General features: G+C 42.6%; 1 protein-coding gene across 1 annotated transcript in view; it reads left to right on the plus strand.

The window, feature by feature from the left end:
* ELP1 (elongator acetyltransferase complex subunit 1) overlaps positions 1–14,816 on the plus strand; it is an 861,256-nt gene that overhangs the window by 146,039 nt on the left and 700,401 nt on the right. Inside the window, exons 4-5 of the mRNA XM_078676240.1 lie at positions 6,143–6,224; positions 6,703–6,783. Of these exons, the coding sequence (XP_078532366.1) occupies positions 6,143–6,224; positions 6,703–6,783 (163 nt within the window). The remainder of the gene's footprint in view (positions 1–6,142; positions 6,225–6,702; positions 6,784–14,816) is intronic.

The raw sequence follows: 14,816 nt of genomic DNA on the forward strand, positions 1-14,816 counted from the left end.
GTTAGAGCCCTTAGTTTTATTCATGCATGTTTTCCCGCCCATATTAGGTTCAGTTCCATGGTGGAAATCCTACGAAACACCGCCATCCGTGGCTTTATTGGGATGTTATTAAATAAATATAGCAGCTTCGGCAGGTTTACCATTTTAACTATGACTAACCGATCAGCCAGCGACAGCGGCAGGTGGTTCCATCAAACTATTTTGTCCTCTATAGCATTTACCACCCTACCATAATTAGTACGGATTACGAGTTCTGGATCTCTATGAAACCAGACTCCCAGATATTTTACGGGTTCCTCCTGCCATTCTAATGGATAGTCAATATAATGCGGGCATGTGGTATCAGTTAGTGGTATGATCAGGGATTTGGACCAGTTTATTTTAAGTCCTGATTGTTGCCCAAATTTTATATATTCCCTCAATAGAGGATTCAGGTTTTGTGCGGGATCGCGTACGTATAACATCATGTCGTCTGCATACAGTGAAATATGCAGTGGCCGCTGTGGAAATTGAAGCGCTGAGTAGTGATGCCTCTGCCTTATTTTGCACGCCAGAGGTTCAAGTGCTAGCGCGAATAATAAAGGAGAGAGAGGACATCCCTGTCTATTCTCTCTAGTGATTTGGATTGTGTCGGATATATATTGGTTAACAGATGATGAGGCTCCGCCATTTGGGTGGGCTGATGGGATTCATTTCCTTTCTTTCACACACATAGCCATTCCGACACGTAGTATCTTGCTTCTGTCTTTTTGCTCAGTCTTCATTGCTTAGTTTAGACCACTACTAGTCTTTTGTTTTTTTTGCTACTTGTGAACTGGGTGTGCAGACTGGTTCTAGTGGTCTTTAAATATAATTCCCCTTGGACCTTGTTGTGTTACATAACTTTAATGCGTGCCACCGGGGCGGTGTAGAGCATATTGACCCATTGTAAACATATAGGGAGAAGCTATATGTGTCTCCTGAAGGAGAGCTATATCGATTCTTAGCCTGTCAAATTAAGTGAATATTTGGCGAATTTTCTGTGGGTTGTTCAAACCTCTTACGTTCCAGGTTAAGAAATTCAAATGTTTTGACTGCAATTTTTCAGTAGACGTCAGTGAAGCGCATCATTTGATAGCATGTCGAATAACTACTAAAGCATGCATGTCACATATACCTTCCTTAAATGAAGTATCCACAATACATATGATGGAAGAGTACTGGATTTCTGCGATGTTTCTCAAGTGCATAGGTCCATGAAACAAAACCCAACTTCGTTTCCCCCACCCACTTCAGCATCCCAATTATGCCAAAGACAAACCCGAACAACATAAAATTGTAGAATTAAACATTGGTTGGGGAACTCCCGTGCGGGGAGTCCGCCCGGTGCACTTATCTGCATCCAACATAGTGGATGTGGCCAGGTGTCAATTTTGATATACAGACTGTACATACTGAGGTCCAACCTAGTAGTAGGAAGATCGGCAACACCTCACAGGTAGTGCAACCGACTCCCAGGCATTTAAATGTATAGACACCCCTCCTGCAAAGCGTCCAATTAACAATAATAATAGGCTCGTGGGATCGGAATATAGGCAAAGATTCCCAGATCTCAAATATGCAAGCAGGTAATTCCGGTGATGTCACGATCTACTGAGTTACCCATCAGTACTCTTGTAACCTATGCACAACAGAGGTGACTATGATAATAACCCTGGAAGTGTGACACAGTTTATACATACATCTCCATTATTGTTCGTGCCCAGTAGTGCTGGGATTTAATAGTCTATATGAGCGCTTACTCCCCGCATGTACCCCCTCCTTCTGATTACAAAAGTCACCCCCATAACATATACAGTGTTTTGCAAAGGATACAGGTAGGTAATGTACAGCGTCTAGCATGTCACGACAGAGCACCTCACCCCATTCGTGCACATATAGCCTGGGCCCACACCATAGCTTTAAAGTGTCAATAGTTCACTGTCCCAGTTAAGTGCCACCCATGCATCTTACCAGATTTGAACTTCGGAAATACCGTGCATACAGCAGTGTCTGTGATTGTTCATTCCGAATCGCGATGCTGCTCGTCACGACTTTTCTCCTTGCGTCTGAGGTGAATTTGCTTCAGAAAGTCCTGTGCCTCTTTCGGTGTTTGAAGGATTGTGGTGTGACCGTCATGCATCACATTTAAACGTGCAGTGTAGAGCATGGCATATTCAATACCCAGCTCCCGCAGCTTCTGCTTTGCCGGGTTGTACTCCTTGCGCACCAGCTGGACAGCCATGGTGAAGTTTGGGTAGAATTCCAGTGTGTTTCCTTGATAATTTATTTCCTGCTTCTCTCTTGCCAGCCGTAGGATGGTGTCACGATCTCTGTAATTAAGTATGCGGGCCACTATTGGTCTCGGAGTTGCTCCAGGTTTTGGTCTCGGGGCTAATGATCTGTGTGCTCTTTCTACTATGAGTACCGTGGAGAATGGTTCCGTACCAAATATACTCCTGATCATTCCCTCCACGTTTGTTTCCATTTTCCCGGTGTTGGTATATTCCGGAGCACCTGCAATGCGGACATTATTGCGGCGGGATCTCGCTTCCAAGTCCTCTACTTTGTTTTTTATGACATCTAAGATCTTCTCAATGTCAGAGCATTTCTTGGTGGTGATGTGCGATTCATCTTCCACAGCAGCAATTCTGGTTTCGGCCTCCACCAGGCGTTCTCCATGTTTGTCTAACTTAGCCGCCATGCTATCAACATGTTGGTGATGCTCCATGCCGCTAGATTGCCCCGCTTCACCCTCCGTGTCACCGTCCAAAGTCGCCATCGCGTTCTTGGTTTGTTTCTTTGACTCAAAAGGCAACTTGGATTGTTGCTTCTCAGGCTTACCCGTTGTCGCGCAGTTGTGGTACAGCAGTATACAACCAGGAATGGGAGAGGCATTAGATAGATTACAGGTCTGCCGGGACTCGCTCGCACTGCTTAGACCATGAGGTGCGCCTTACAGTGTGGCTAGGGCTTGGCAGAGATTTCCAGGAAAAGCGGTGAGGATGACGCACTTTGTACAGCGGCGCGTTGAGACTAATGCAATCCAGTCATCATATAATATAGTGCATGCACAATACTGCATGAACACTACTCACTTTGGAAGCACACGTTGTGTAAAGGTGACACATTGGATGTCGCACAACACCAGCAATAACCACTATCAAAGGAGCAGCTAGGTGAACGCGCCACACACAGCAGGTTCCTTAAAGTGTGCCATGCACCCTCCCAATGGGCCAGGATGGTCCGGGGCAGTGGTCTTCAGTTGTAGCTGGACACTCGATTATCCACCCTTATTTTAACTACTTTGGCGTGCAGGCGCAGAGTCTGCCCAGGTGGGCCAATGAAGCACAGTTGGCTCACTGTAGCGCCCGTCTCACATCCCTCTTGCCGCCATTTTGCTCTAGTGCCGTGTGGACCATTCAACACGTCTGAATACCTTTCTGCGCTGTACCCTCCATGCCCCACTTCCACATGTTTGGGTCAGCGGTACTTTTGGTGCTTTCTTTGCTGTCTAGTACAGTTCCCACATCATATTACAGCCACCGCCACACGCTGAGCTTACCCTGATCGCACTGGGTCACGGTGCAGCACTTCCCGCTATTTTCCTTCTTTGCACATTTTTCTTGCCCCAATACGTTAAGTTCAGCAGTTTATGGAGGTCGGAGCATGCAGGCCCCCGCGAGAGACACAGGTTGTCGCCCCACGTGTGCCGCACTATCTCCCCTCAGGCACTGTGGGTCCCGGACGTTGCTGACCTATTAGTAACCAGGCACAAGGCCATCTAGTACACCCATATATACACACCCATATATACACACAGTACCGGCATGAGCAGTCTGTCTCACGTTGCTGGCAAAGCCATTGTCCCAGGCAGCTCGTGCATATACAGCCTCTGGTCAGCCTGCCTTATGGGGCTGATGTCGGTAAGCGTCAGCGGTCGTCTTGCCTGGTTCGCGTCACCACTTTAGGTCAACGCCGCCTGGTCCTGGTTACAAACGTGCACACCACACTCTGCTTTACCGCTGGTGACACACCTGTATCGATCAAGGACAGCAATTTGTCCGGTGCGAGTCTCCTTGATTAATTGCGGTGACTCACAATCGCGGTGCTCCGCTGGATTCAGTTAATTGGGTGCCGCCATCTTGTGGAAGTCGCGGTCCGTTCAACGTCGTTCTGCCGTTTTGCGGATTTTGTTATTGTCGCGTTGCGAAGGCAGCAGTGTGAGGGGTACATAACAGTGCCGCTGCATTCCGACGTCCAGATCTTAACTTTGATCGCGATTATGAGTCCGCAATGCTAGTTATTAAGCCGCATTTCTAACCTGGCCTGCGGAGCTGCCTTAAGAGTCAGCCATTCCCCTGTGCGCATTCTAGCTCCCCCCAACTCTCTGACTTTACCCCTACGTTCCCTGAAGGGAAGACAAATAGCATTGACACTGCTGGCAGCGTGTCTAGTAATCCTGGCCTGCTGGGGCACCTCAACTACATCAGACCACGCGGCATGGCTGCACAAACTATGGTTAACTTTGGCTATGGAACGCATGTCCCTAGTTGAGGAACATAAGGGCAAGAAGTATGCCGAGCTCTGGGCCCCCTTTCTCCAGATTCTCGACAGACCTACGAGAGATCACATGTCTCAAATACTTGCAAATACTGAGATTACTTCAAAGGCCCAGGGCGGAGGCAGTATTATCTTCACTGAGTCCGACCACAGATCCCCAAATATCCTAATCTGCAAACATTTTCCACACAGTCTAGAATGACAGACGACTGGTGTGGGTTTGGGCTATGGTTTGGACTGGGTGTTCTCTTGTTGTTTCTTCTAGTATTATTTTGTCTTGATTTAAAAATAATATGATCCTTTCGCAGCCAGCCTCCAGGTTTTAGGCGCAAAGCTGTGTAGACCCGCTCCTTTGGATATACGCTGCCGGCCAATGGTTATAGGCACTCACCTGTGTAATTGAAGCGACGGATAGCTATAAATAAACAGAAAGGTTCCATAAAAAAAATATAGAACACGCACATAGGAATGAAGACTGTCTATTTAATAAGGGCAGCCTGCAATAAATGCTTTTTCAAAGATGGGTGCTCTGGTGTGGCCCGCTCATTCCTGTTTGGTGGCGAAGGAATTTTGAATGTTGTACTTGCAGAGACGAGACTCCCCAGAGCGAATATGTGGTCTACAAGCAGGGAGTCTGTTAAGTCTCTGAGCATTTTGATGAAATTGAGATATATATATATATATATATATATATATATATATATATATATATATATATATATATATATATATATATATATATATATATATTCTTGCGTTTCCCCTCGATTCGTATCACCAAGATTCCTGAGGGGCACAGAAAGGCAGCACTCACAACAGCAAGTCCACGGCAAGTCGTACTTACAAAACGTTCTTTATTTCATTTTTTTGTTATTTCTCTTTTTCAAAAGTGTAAGGTGCAGGGTGCATTAGAGATAAACAAACGACCTACGCGTTTCGGCCAGAGGCGTTCGTCCTGGCATATATATGTGATTAAGTGTACTTGCAATGATAATTGTAGTAGAACCACAGCCATTTCAGCATATTTTCAACATCTTAAAGTCACTTTTTATCCAAAATAGATACTAGAACAGGAACTAGGAAAAGATACTTGAAGAAATAAATCTTAACCTGTAACATTCATGGAAAACGAAGAGTAAATGTAAGGAGAAGTACACTCACATTTATGAACTTAATGAATGCACTTAACATTTTACAGATAGCTCTATTATGTTTCTGTTGCTGGGTCAAACTACTATTGTGTCAGAGAAGGATCTGTGGTTTAGCTTCAAGACATCACATTGCCTCATCCCACACTACTGGTAATCTCTTAGCTAATTGAAACCTCACTAGAAAAATGTATAACAACATATAAAGAGGAGATGCAGACAATGTTATGAGTTAAGGATCACCTAACTAATTTGTTTGGGCTGACTAGGTTTGTATTTAAACTTTGAAAACTAAAGTAACTGTGCAGCTTTGGAGGGCCTAATCAGATGTCCTTTGCTCTCTTGTTTCCTACATCATTTTTCTGTGGCGGCTTTTCATACCTTCTCCTTTTTGTACTATGTATTTTTAACAGCTGGAGTGTGTTGGGACTGTAGACAGCGGCCTCACTGCCATGAGTTGGAGCCCTGACCAAGAGCTTGTCCTCCTTGTAACAGGTATGAAGGCATAGATGTTTTTTTCGTTTGAATGTTGGCTGTTGCGATAAATTGAGTCATTGTATGGTCCTTCTAATTCAGCGTACAAAACAGTGTAGTAGAAATGTAGTAGTGACGGCTGTTTGCAAGCTTGAATTACATGAGGTAGTAGACGATCTCTTGCAATTCAGTGAGCCAAAGAGATAAAACAAACACCCTTTTTTTTTTTTACTTCTTCATACTCGTACACTTTAACAAAAAAAGTCTTGGAATAGATTGTTAGCCTATTTTAAATGCACGCCCTATTGTGTGTTGTTTAAAAAACATAACTTAGATTTTTCTCCAGTTCCACGGTCATTCAATGCCGGTCAACTCGGCCACTCGATTTGTTCAGAAAAAGCTCTGGTTGGATCCAGTTATTAGAAAGCGGATATTTTGGATGATAGTGGCTTTCTTCTGGAATGGACCCATTAACATTTATTTTTATTTTTTTATGAAGGTCAGCAAACTCTTATAATGATGACAAGAGACTTTGAACCAATTACAGAAACGCCAGTCCACCAAGCAGATTTTGGTGAAGGTAAGGACATGATTAATAATGATGTAGCTACTTCAACACAGCTGCAGCATTTTTTTAAAAAATATGTTCATTGTCATTCTTTATGCCAAAACTGTTATTTGTCCTTCTTTATTCCTTAACAACTGTTTGTTTTGCAAGTTGGCAGGCTTTGTGTCTTAACTGAAGAATATCGGTTTCAGAAAAGAAGTATAAAGTACAGACTGAAATAGCAAAGATGCAGTAGAATTAGAAATGCAAATTTGTAAGCATACAAACCTGCTGATGAAAAATTACTCTAACATCTCAACCACATTGATGCATAAAAAGAAGCTTTGCACTGGAAAGAAGTACCTATTGAACTACCTAGCAAAAATGATAAGAAGAAGAAAGGTGGAAATGGCACATAGAGTATTATATAAGGATTAGAAGATGATCGTTACAAGCTCCACAGTGCTATGCCATTGAGACATACTAAACCGTATATATGCTTCAGGATGCATTGGATACCGGAAATAAAGGGAACATTGAGACTGCTTTATACTAATTTGTATTGAAAGTGTCACATAAATGTTGGCACTTGTATGTATTTGTTGGTGTTGGATTTCAGTCATATAATTTTGGCTAGAATTTCAGACATGATTAATTTAATACTGCAGTGACAGTGTCCATAAGTGGTAACTTGTGAGGTCACAGAATGCAGTTCTAGCTTATCGATCAGAAGGATTTTAGTAAGGTGGAAGTATATAAATTATGGTTAAAAACAGGATTAAGACTCTTGTAAAGTAGCAAAAATGGAAAGGTTTACTTTAACAATTAGGTCAGGCAATAACTATTTTCATATTGTTACAATTAAATTCCTGTACTGTCTGACCTGTGAAAACTGCTGGATATACTGTATTGAAAAGCTTAGCGTAATCACTGAGTTTTTTTATTTTGTATAGTTTTATGCAGTTTCTATACTCAGTATGACAGTGGTAAATAATGTTAATTGTATTTATGCTACTAATTTTTTCATAAGCTCATTAGCTGTAGGTCTCGGACATCATCAAAGAGATAGAAAGAAAGAAACAATTATGGTGAAATGTCCATTCTGTGACGTTTCATGACAGATTTGCAACCTCGCTAAATTTCTAACACAGATGGAATACATGGCAGATTAAGACGCCGATTGCAAGAGCTCCTGCAAAGTTTGGAGGGTCACAGAAGCGACCACAAACAAAATTTGAACAGATTCATTCAATCCCGACTTTCCTACAAAAAAGGCGATTCTCCTACAAACAAGCTTTATCGAATCCCTCCCTTTTTTCAAAAAGGCCACTTCGTCTCCCTGAACAGAATGCTCCCCACCATACAAAGACTCGAGACATACTTCGAAGACTGACAGATATATCTCCACGTGGTCCTGAGGATAATCCCCACATTTCAGGGGATTAGAAACGCGTCGACCTTTTTCCTGTTAGACCAATCTAAATATATTTTGTATCACAAAACAACAGAAGCAGTTAGATACTTTGTGATGGCCTATGTTTAGTCACTAGACAATTAAAAAAAAAAAGCTACGGCATAGTCTCCCCACCTGATTAAAGAAATAAATAAGTTGTAGGTGAGGGACACTCGCACACTTCCACTTTCCTTTTCTCCCCCCTTCTCATTTTTTGAGTGGATGCTGTATGTTCTGAGTATGATTGCGATACTGAATGTTAGTAGTCACAATCTTTTTGAATGAATGCATTCGCCTTGCAAGAATGTTTCACTTTATTTCATATATTCTTTGTATATATTCACATTTATTATATATAGATAAGGGCTCCCTTTGTACATAAGATGTTTATAATTGTCACATTGTAAAAACAAATTTCGAAAAATATGATGTTTTGATAAAATTGAAAACAAAAAATAAAATAATTTTTGAAGATTAATTCAGGACTGAAAGAGAGGTCTTTGCAGGATAATTGTTTTTTTCATTATTCAGCCACACAAGAGAAAGTATTGAGCAGTATTGACACTTTGTTTTGTTGAGTATTGAAAAGCTTAGCGTAATCACCGAGTTTTTTGATTTTATATAGTTTTATGCAGTTTCTATTCTCAGTATGACAGTGGCAAATAATGTTAATTGTATTTATGCTACTAATTTTTTCATAAACTCATTAGCTGTAGGTCTCGGACATCATCAAAGAGATGGAAAGAAAGAAACAATTGTGGTGGAATGTCCATTCTTTGACGTTTCATGACAGATTTGCAACCTCACTAAATTTCTAACACTCTGCAAAGACTCTAGAGGAGCCGGGTTTTGACAGAAATTGCAAAGGAGGAGTTACAGTAGTCATCTCTGAGCTAGGAAAGGAACTACTAGAGGCAAACTCATATAGATCAATATCACTAATAAATCTAGATTAGAAAACCCTAGGTTTGAGGAAATGATGTGTATTATATGGTGTGGTCGTGTGACCTCACCATCTAATACACTACCAACTCCTTTAGGACCGGTCAAGTTTTGTTTGTTAAACCTTGCCTCAACTCTGGTTAGCTGTGGCTCTGAGCATTCAGATGTAATCAAAGGCACATGTGTATAGCACTTAAACAGTATCAAAACAATTGAAGAAGAAAGAAACTTGACACTGAAGAAATCCGACACCAATTTGTAAAAATAGATTATATTTTTATTAAGTTATGGGCACCAAAATGAAACGGATCCACTGCAGGGTTCCGGAGATATAGATTTTACAAGAAAGAATACATCAGGACTTTCCACTTAACCACAAACAAGTATAGGCAAATCCAATGACTTTGAAACCTAGAAACATTTTCAAAGAAAACTTGGTTAATGTCTAATGCGGTTAGTTAGCGTTGCTTTGGCCTGCCAACTACGACAGGGAGCCAGGCAATGGGAACAAGCAGGTTCGAAGAAACAGTTACCTTGCCAAGAAAAGTAGTCTTCTTTCCACTGACTTCATTTTAACCTCTCACCACTCACTTAATTTTCTTTGCACAACACTGCCCTAACCCACCAACCCGCTCCGCAGTAGATCTGGCGTTGAAGCACACAAAAGAGACGCTAAGTCTCTTTTGTGGGGCCCGATGATGAAGCATGTCATCACTAGGTGGTGAGTGAGGGCTTTCCTTAACGCCTTAAGTGAAGTTGTTTATTTGCTCTAAACCGGTGGTTCGTTACTACCTTGGAACACTCTTGTCTTGTTTATTTTTCTTCTTTCCAGCTCCAGCATCAATGGCTCCTTGCCATTGACTTCTCTGGAGTAGTCCTGATGCAAGGGATACAGGCTGCTGAAGGTTACGGGGTTATTCCAGGGCTACACCTCAGTCCACGGACCTAGTGAGGTGATTCCTGCTACAGGGGACGGTGTTCCTCTGAGTCCTTTCGGGGTCTGCAAAAGTCCATTTGCTCAGCACAGCGAAATCAGTGGTTTTCTTCTTTTGGCAAGAACTCTCCATCCGGCCGACCACACTGCACCCCGCCGACTCTCGGGTGCAACGTTTGAGTTTTGGGTCCCTGTCTCTTAGGCTGGACAGGGTGAGGAGCGATGAAGCAGTGATTTCGGCTACTAACTCGCCAGGCAGTCCACTTCAGCTCTTGTGGCTCTTGTGGGCAACTGACCCTTGAATTTTCTGCTTCTAGCAAGGCTCGGAGGGTGACTTCTCCACAAACGAGACACAGCAGGCACAGTCCCTATCTTCGCTAGCGCAAAGAACAGCAGGTGCCGTCCAACTTCGTTGCAGTCTCTTCTGTGCCACTTCCAGGGTCAGTTGGGCAGTCCTTCTTTGGTACTCGTCTCCGGTTAAGCTAGATCTGAGTTCTGGTTGCAAGGGGTCCCCCATTTATGGCCAGAAAGTTCCCTTAGGAGAGGTCACAAACACTAGCCAAAGGATTACTATGTCCCTTCCCACCTGATGACAACTTCCTATGAAGTGTGGCATTATCTACCCTAGAGTGCTCTATTCTGCCGACTCCCAAGATCTTGGGACCCCTGTCTTGGCATGTGGAGCTCAGTAGCCCATCATTGAGGCGTGCCTACTTGTGGGCTACACACTCATGGAAAAAACGGTTTAGCCAGTGTTTCCCCTCTCTATTCCCGACGCCATCCTGTCTACCCAAACAAAAGAGCAGCCTCTTTAGTGTGTTTATCATTTGCCCTTCAAAGGCTGCTTCCCTTTTTGGGCCAACATCCTAAGTGGCTTACTGCCAGGAAGAGGTAGCAATTGACATGTCTTCCAAGGCAGTCAGAAGGCTGTCTTGTGGCCAGCCTCAGTAAATGGCCACTGGAAAACTGGGCAACAGAGCAGCAGCTTTCTAAAAGTTGAATGCGGCAACAAATTACATTAATTACTATTTGGGCATCACGTCAGGCTTAATGTAGCTAGATGTTTGATACCTTGAAATACCAACTTTGGTAGTCCCATTGAGAACTTGGCACAGCAGAGGGTTCAGCGTGTAACTATGTACTTGCCAATGGGTCTACCAGTCTCTCTCCTAGTAAATAAAAATTACAATTGCAGGTTTTTACTGGTAGAGCATGTTAAATGCTTGTTCTACTTTTTTAATATGCTGCTCCCTGCCTTGGCTCTTGATAGGCCTCCTGTAGGGGTGACTTACACACATTAAAAGAGCGTTTGGGCTTTGCCATTGATTATAATAGCCAGGTCGAGAAAGCAGTCTTAAACTGCCCTACCAGTCTGCAAAGGCAGACAGGCAGTCATTTTTTACTGTGTTCCACTCAGGGTGGCAGCATCGGTCCAAAACTTTGGGGGTTACCATACAAAAGAGGCATTTTCTTACAGTAGGTTATGTCATTGCAAATATAATGTAATGACTACTAACTGGTTCAGCCATACCTAAAAAGATTTGTTCCTGGCCTCAATGAATCACCAAACGTAACAGTCCTCTTCCACATTAAGTCATTCACCCTGGAGGCTGTCAAATTCCCATCCATGGTTGCCTTGAATATCGAAAAGGCGCTTGATTTTCTAGGCTGGACATACTCATTTCCAATTATAAAAGATAAAATAAAATGCATTTTGGTCCGTATGTATTAAATTGGATTGCCTTATTCTACTTGTCTCGTATGGCCCTTGTCAAGACTGGGAATGCATAGTTTCCAAGTTTGAGTGTGGAGGGGAGGACCAGCAAGGCTGTTCCCTTTCTTCATTCCTGTTCATATTAGCTATAGCACCGCTTGCATATCATTTTAACAATATGGAATGAATAATGGCCTACAAATATCAAACATTGAACATACTATCTCTGGTACAGAGATGCGATAATGCTATATGTCTGAGAACCTTGCTCTCAACTGAAATATATAAAGGGCATACGGGAGAGATTTAGCCTTATCTCTGACCTCAAACTTCAACTGCTGATTGTTCCTGATGAGCGCTATGGATAGAAATAGTCAGATGATTGCTGAACCCACTCTATTTTTCTTAGCGGGACACACATAATTATTTAGGTAACCGCATATATCACTATGTCCCAGACTTGGAGATTGGTAATGTTGGTAAAGCAATGGCTGGAATAAGAACCTCTGTAAATTTCTGGAATTATTATAGGGCGGGTACCACTATCCAAAATGGTAAAACTTCCTCAGCTGCTGTACTTCTTTACCAACCTGCTGGTCATTTTGCCCCACACTTTATTCAAAGAACTAGACACAATGCTGATGCGACTGATCTTGACCTGCATTATATGCAAAGTTGCACTGAACAAATGTTGATATTTGGCGTGAGGTGGATTAGTTGTTCAGGATATGAGCTAAGTAATCCAGCATTTCATAGATTCACATGCTTACGTCATATTTTTTGTTTAACTACGAGTCCCATGGTACACATAGTGAGCAGTACAATGTTAAGCATATACAGAACAGCTTTACCATAACCTCAATAGTAGCTTATTCACATAATTATAAAATATCTCAAAAACATCCAATCAGAGCAAAATACAGCATTCACCTCTCCTCACTCATGCCACTGTTGTTCAGATTTCTGCACCACGTTGTTTGAGAAGGGAGTTCCTTTAGTCATTTAGATAAGTGAATATATCTATATTATTCATCAAAATGTAAAAGGATTCAACAATAAAGCTAAGCTACAGATAAATCAGAACATGGCAGAGGCTTCAAGGAAATACCTTTTTAAGCCATGTGGAACTTGTGGGAAAAAGAGCCTTCACTCTGAATATCCGCACAAGAAAATCTGCTGTACCGTTGCTACAGTTTCCAGAGCCATGACAACCTCTGCACTAACAAGTACTACACTTTCGACAACAACAACTCTTGTCGACGAGAATAGACAGAATTTCAACACCAAAATAAGTCTGAATTCTGACAAGGGCCTTGAAATGACTCTAATGCTAGAAAAGACATCCCCAAGTAAGGTTTCATCCCATCCACCAAACACCTCTTTGACACAGAACACTCAGATGAGGATGAGCCCTTTGGACCATGATGCTGTCCGTCTCAATTAAAGGTGAAATACCAGGATCTGGAAGAAAAGGGCAATGACTATGGAGATATGGGTTTTCCATCAGATCAAAGATGCACTTATTAGTCTTGTGTGCAACATCAAGATGTTGACAATTATGAGGATGATGGATGGCAATATGGTTTGGGCACTTCTGAACACACAAGACAAGCACAACAAGATGAGATGTTGCAGATGCCCTGGGCCAAAGACTTCAGGCTCATGCTGTAAGACTACTGTAAGTGCTTTCCTCAATGACTGCTTTCGAAACCTACAACACCAACAGGTTCCCGGCCCCAAAGAAGATGAACCAAACTACGCTCCCCAGTTAATTTTTCACCTCCCCGTAATTGAATGTCTCCATCAACACATCATTCACGTACAGATGGCTAGCAAATCCCCCCCCCCTGTATTCAGGCCCAGAATGGAATGACCATGTGGTTACCAAACCAAATGATGTTGCCCCCCCCCCCCCAACGGTGGAAACTCCCCAGATAACATAGGGAGCTTCAACAATTTGATAGAAAACGCGTCAGTAAGATTTCACTTATCATCTACAGCAAAATGGAATGACACTTTCTTTATAAGTTTGAGGAACCTGCCAGTAAAACTATTAAATCAATCGCTGTAGTCAATCACATTTAAGCAGAGGGCCTAAAAATAATAAACATACCAGCCACCGTCCCAACAGTGATTCCATGCCTGGACAAAAATACAAAGCATCAGAAAACACTGTTTTATGTCTAGCTGGCCACCCCGAAAAATACTCGGCTGTCATGCAAGCTACTCAACGACCACCTAGAAACCCGACATCGCCATGTGCAGGACTGCCGAACTGAAAGGGCAGGAGACTAGACAACATTGGCAAGCGTTTTTTTGCCACAGCAACCACCTCCATCATTGCCACAAGCTCTTTACCTATACTTGCAAGATATGACCGTCAGATGTGGTTGGATAGACCGCCATACCTAGAGTATTTGCCAGATGATAAAAAAGCAGAGGCAAAAGTAATTCTTCAGGGAGGAGAAAAAAATCCTTTGGTAATTATTAATATGGCTATGGACATAATTTCAACTGGTTTCGGATAACTTTTTAAAACAACTTTATTGCGTAGACAAGGTTGGCTGTAAGCCACTTCTTTTACACCTGAAGTTCAAACTGGAATATTAGATATGCCATACAATTATGAGACATTGTTTGGCCGCCAAATCAATGAGACCCTACGGTCTATTAAATCAGACACAGATACAGACCTATCCCTTAGTGTGCTTCAACAAACATACACTCAGCGTACAAGGAAGGAGTATGAATTCATAAGGAGTTATTTTGCCAACATCCCGGTATACGTACGGGCCCACACCTTCAAAGAACTCGCATCCATGCTCAGGGACCTAATATGGAATACTGGAAGGCCCAGAGTAGCCCTGCAAAAACTATATACGCCAACTAGTGAGGGAGGCCTAGCAGTACCGAACCTCGAACTTTACTATCTAGCAGCACAACTGCAGTGGGTAACCGCTTGGCTCGCGGGGAACCGCTTGGAAGATACAGCCACGACAACATCTGTCCTGTCCCTCACACAG

Source organism: Lissotriton helveticus, chromosome 2_1 (assembly GCF_964261635.1).
Source record: "Lissotriton helveticus chromosome 2_1, aLisHel1.1, whole genome shotgun sequence".
Lineage (NCBI taxonomy): Eukaryota > Metazoa > Chordata > Amphibia > Caudata > Salamandridae > Lissotriton > Lissotriton helveticus.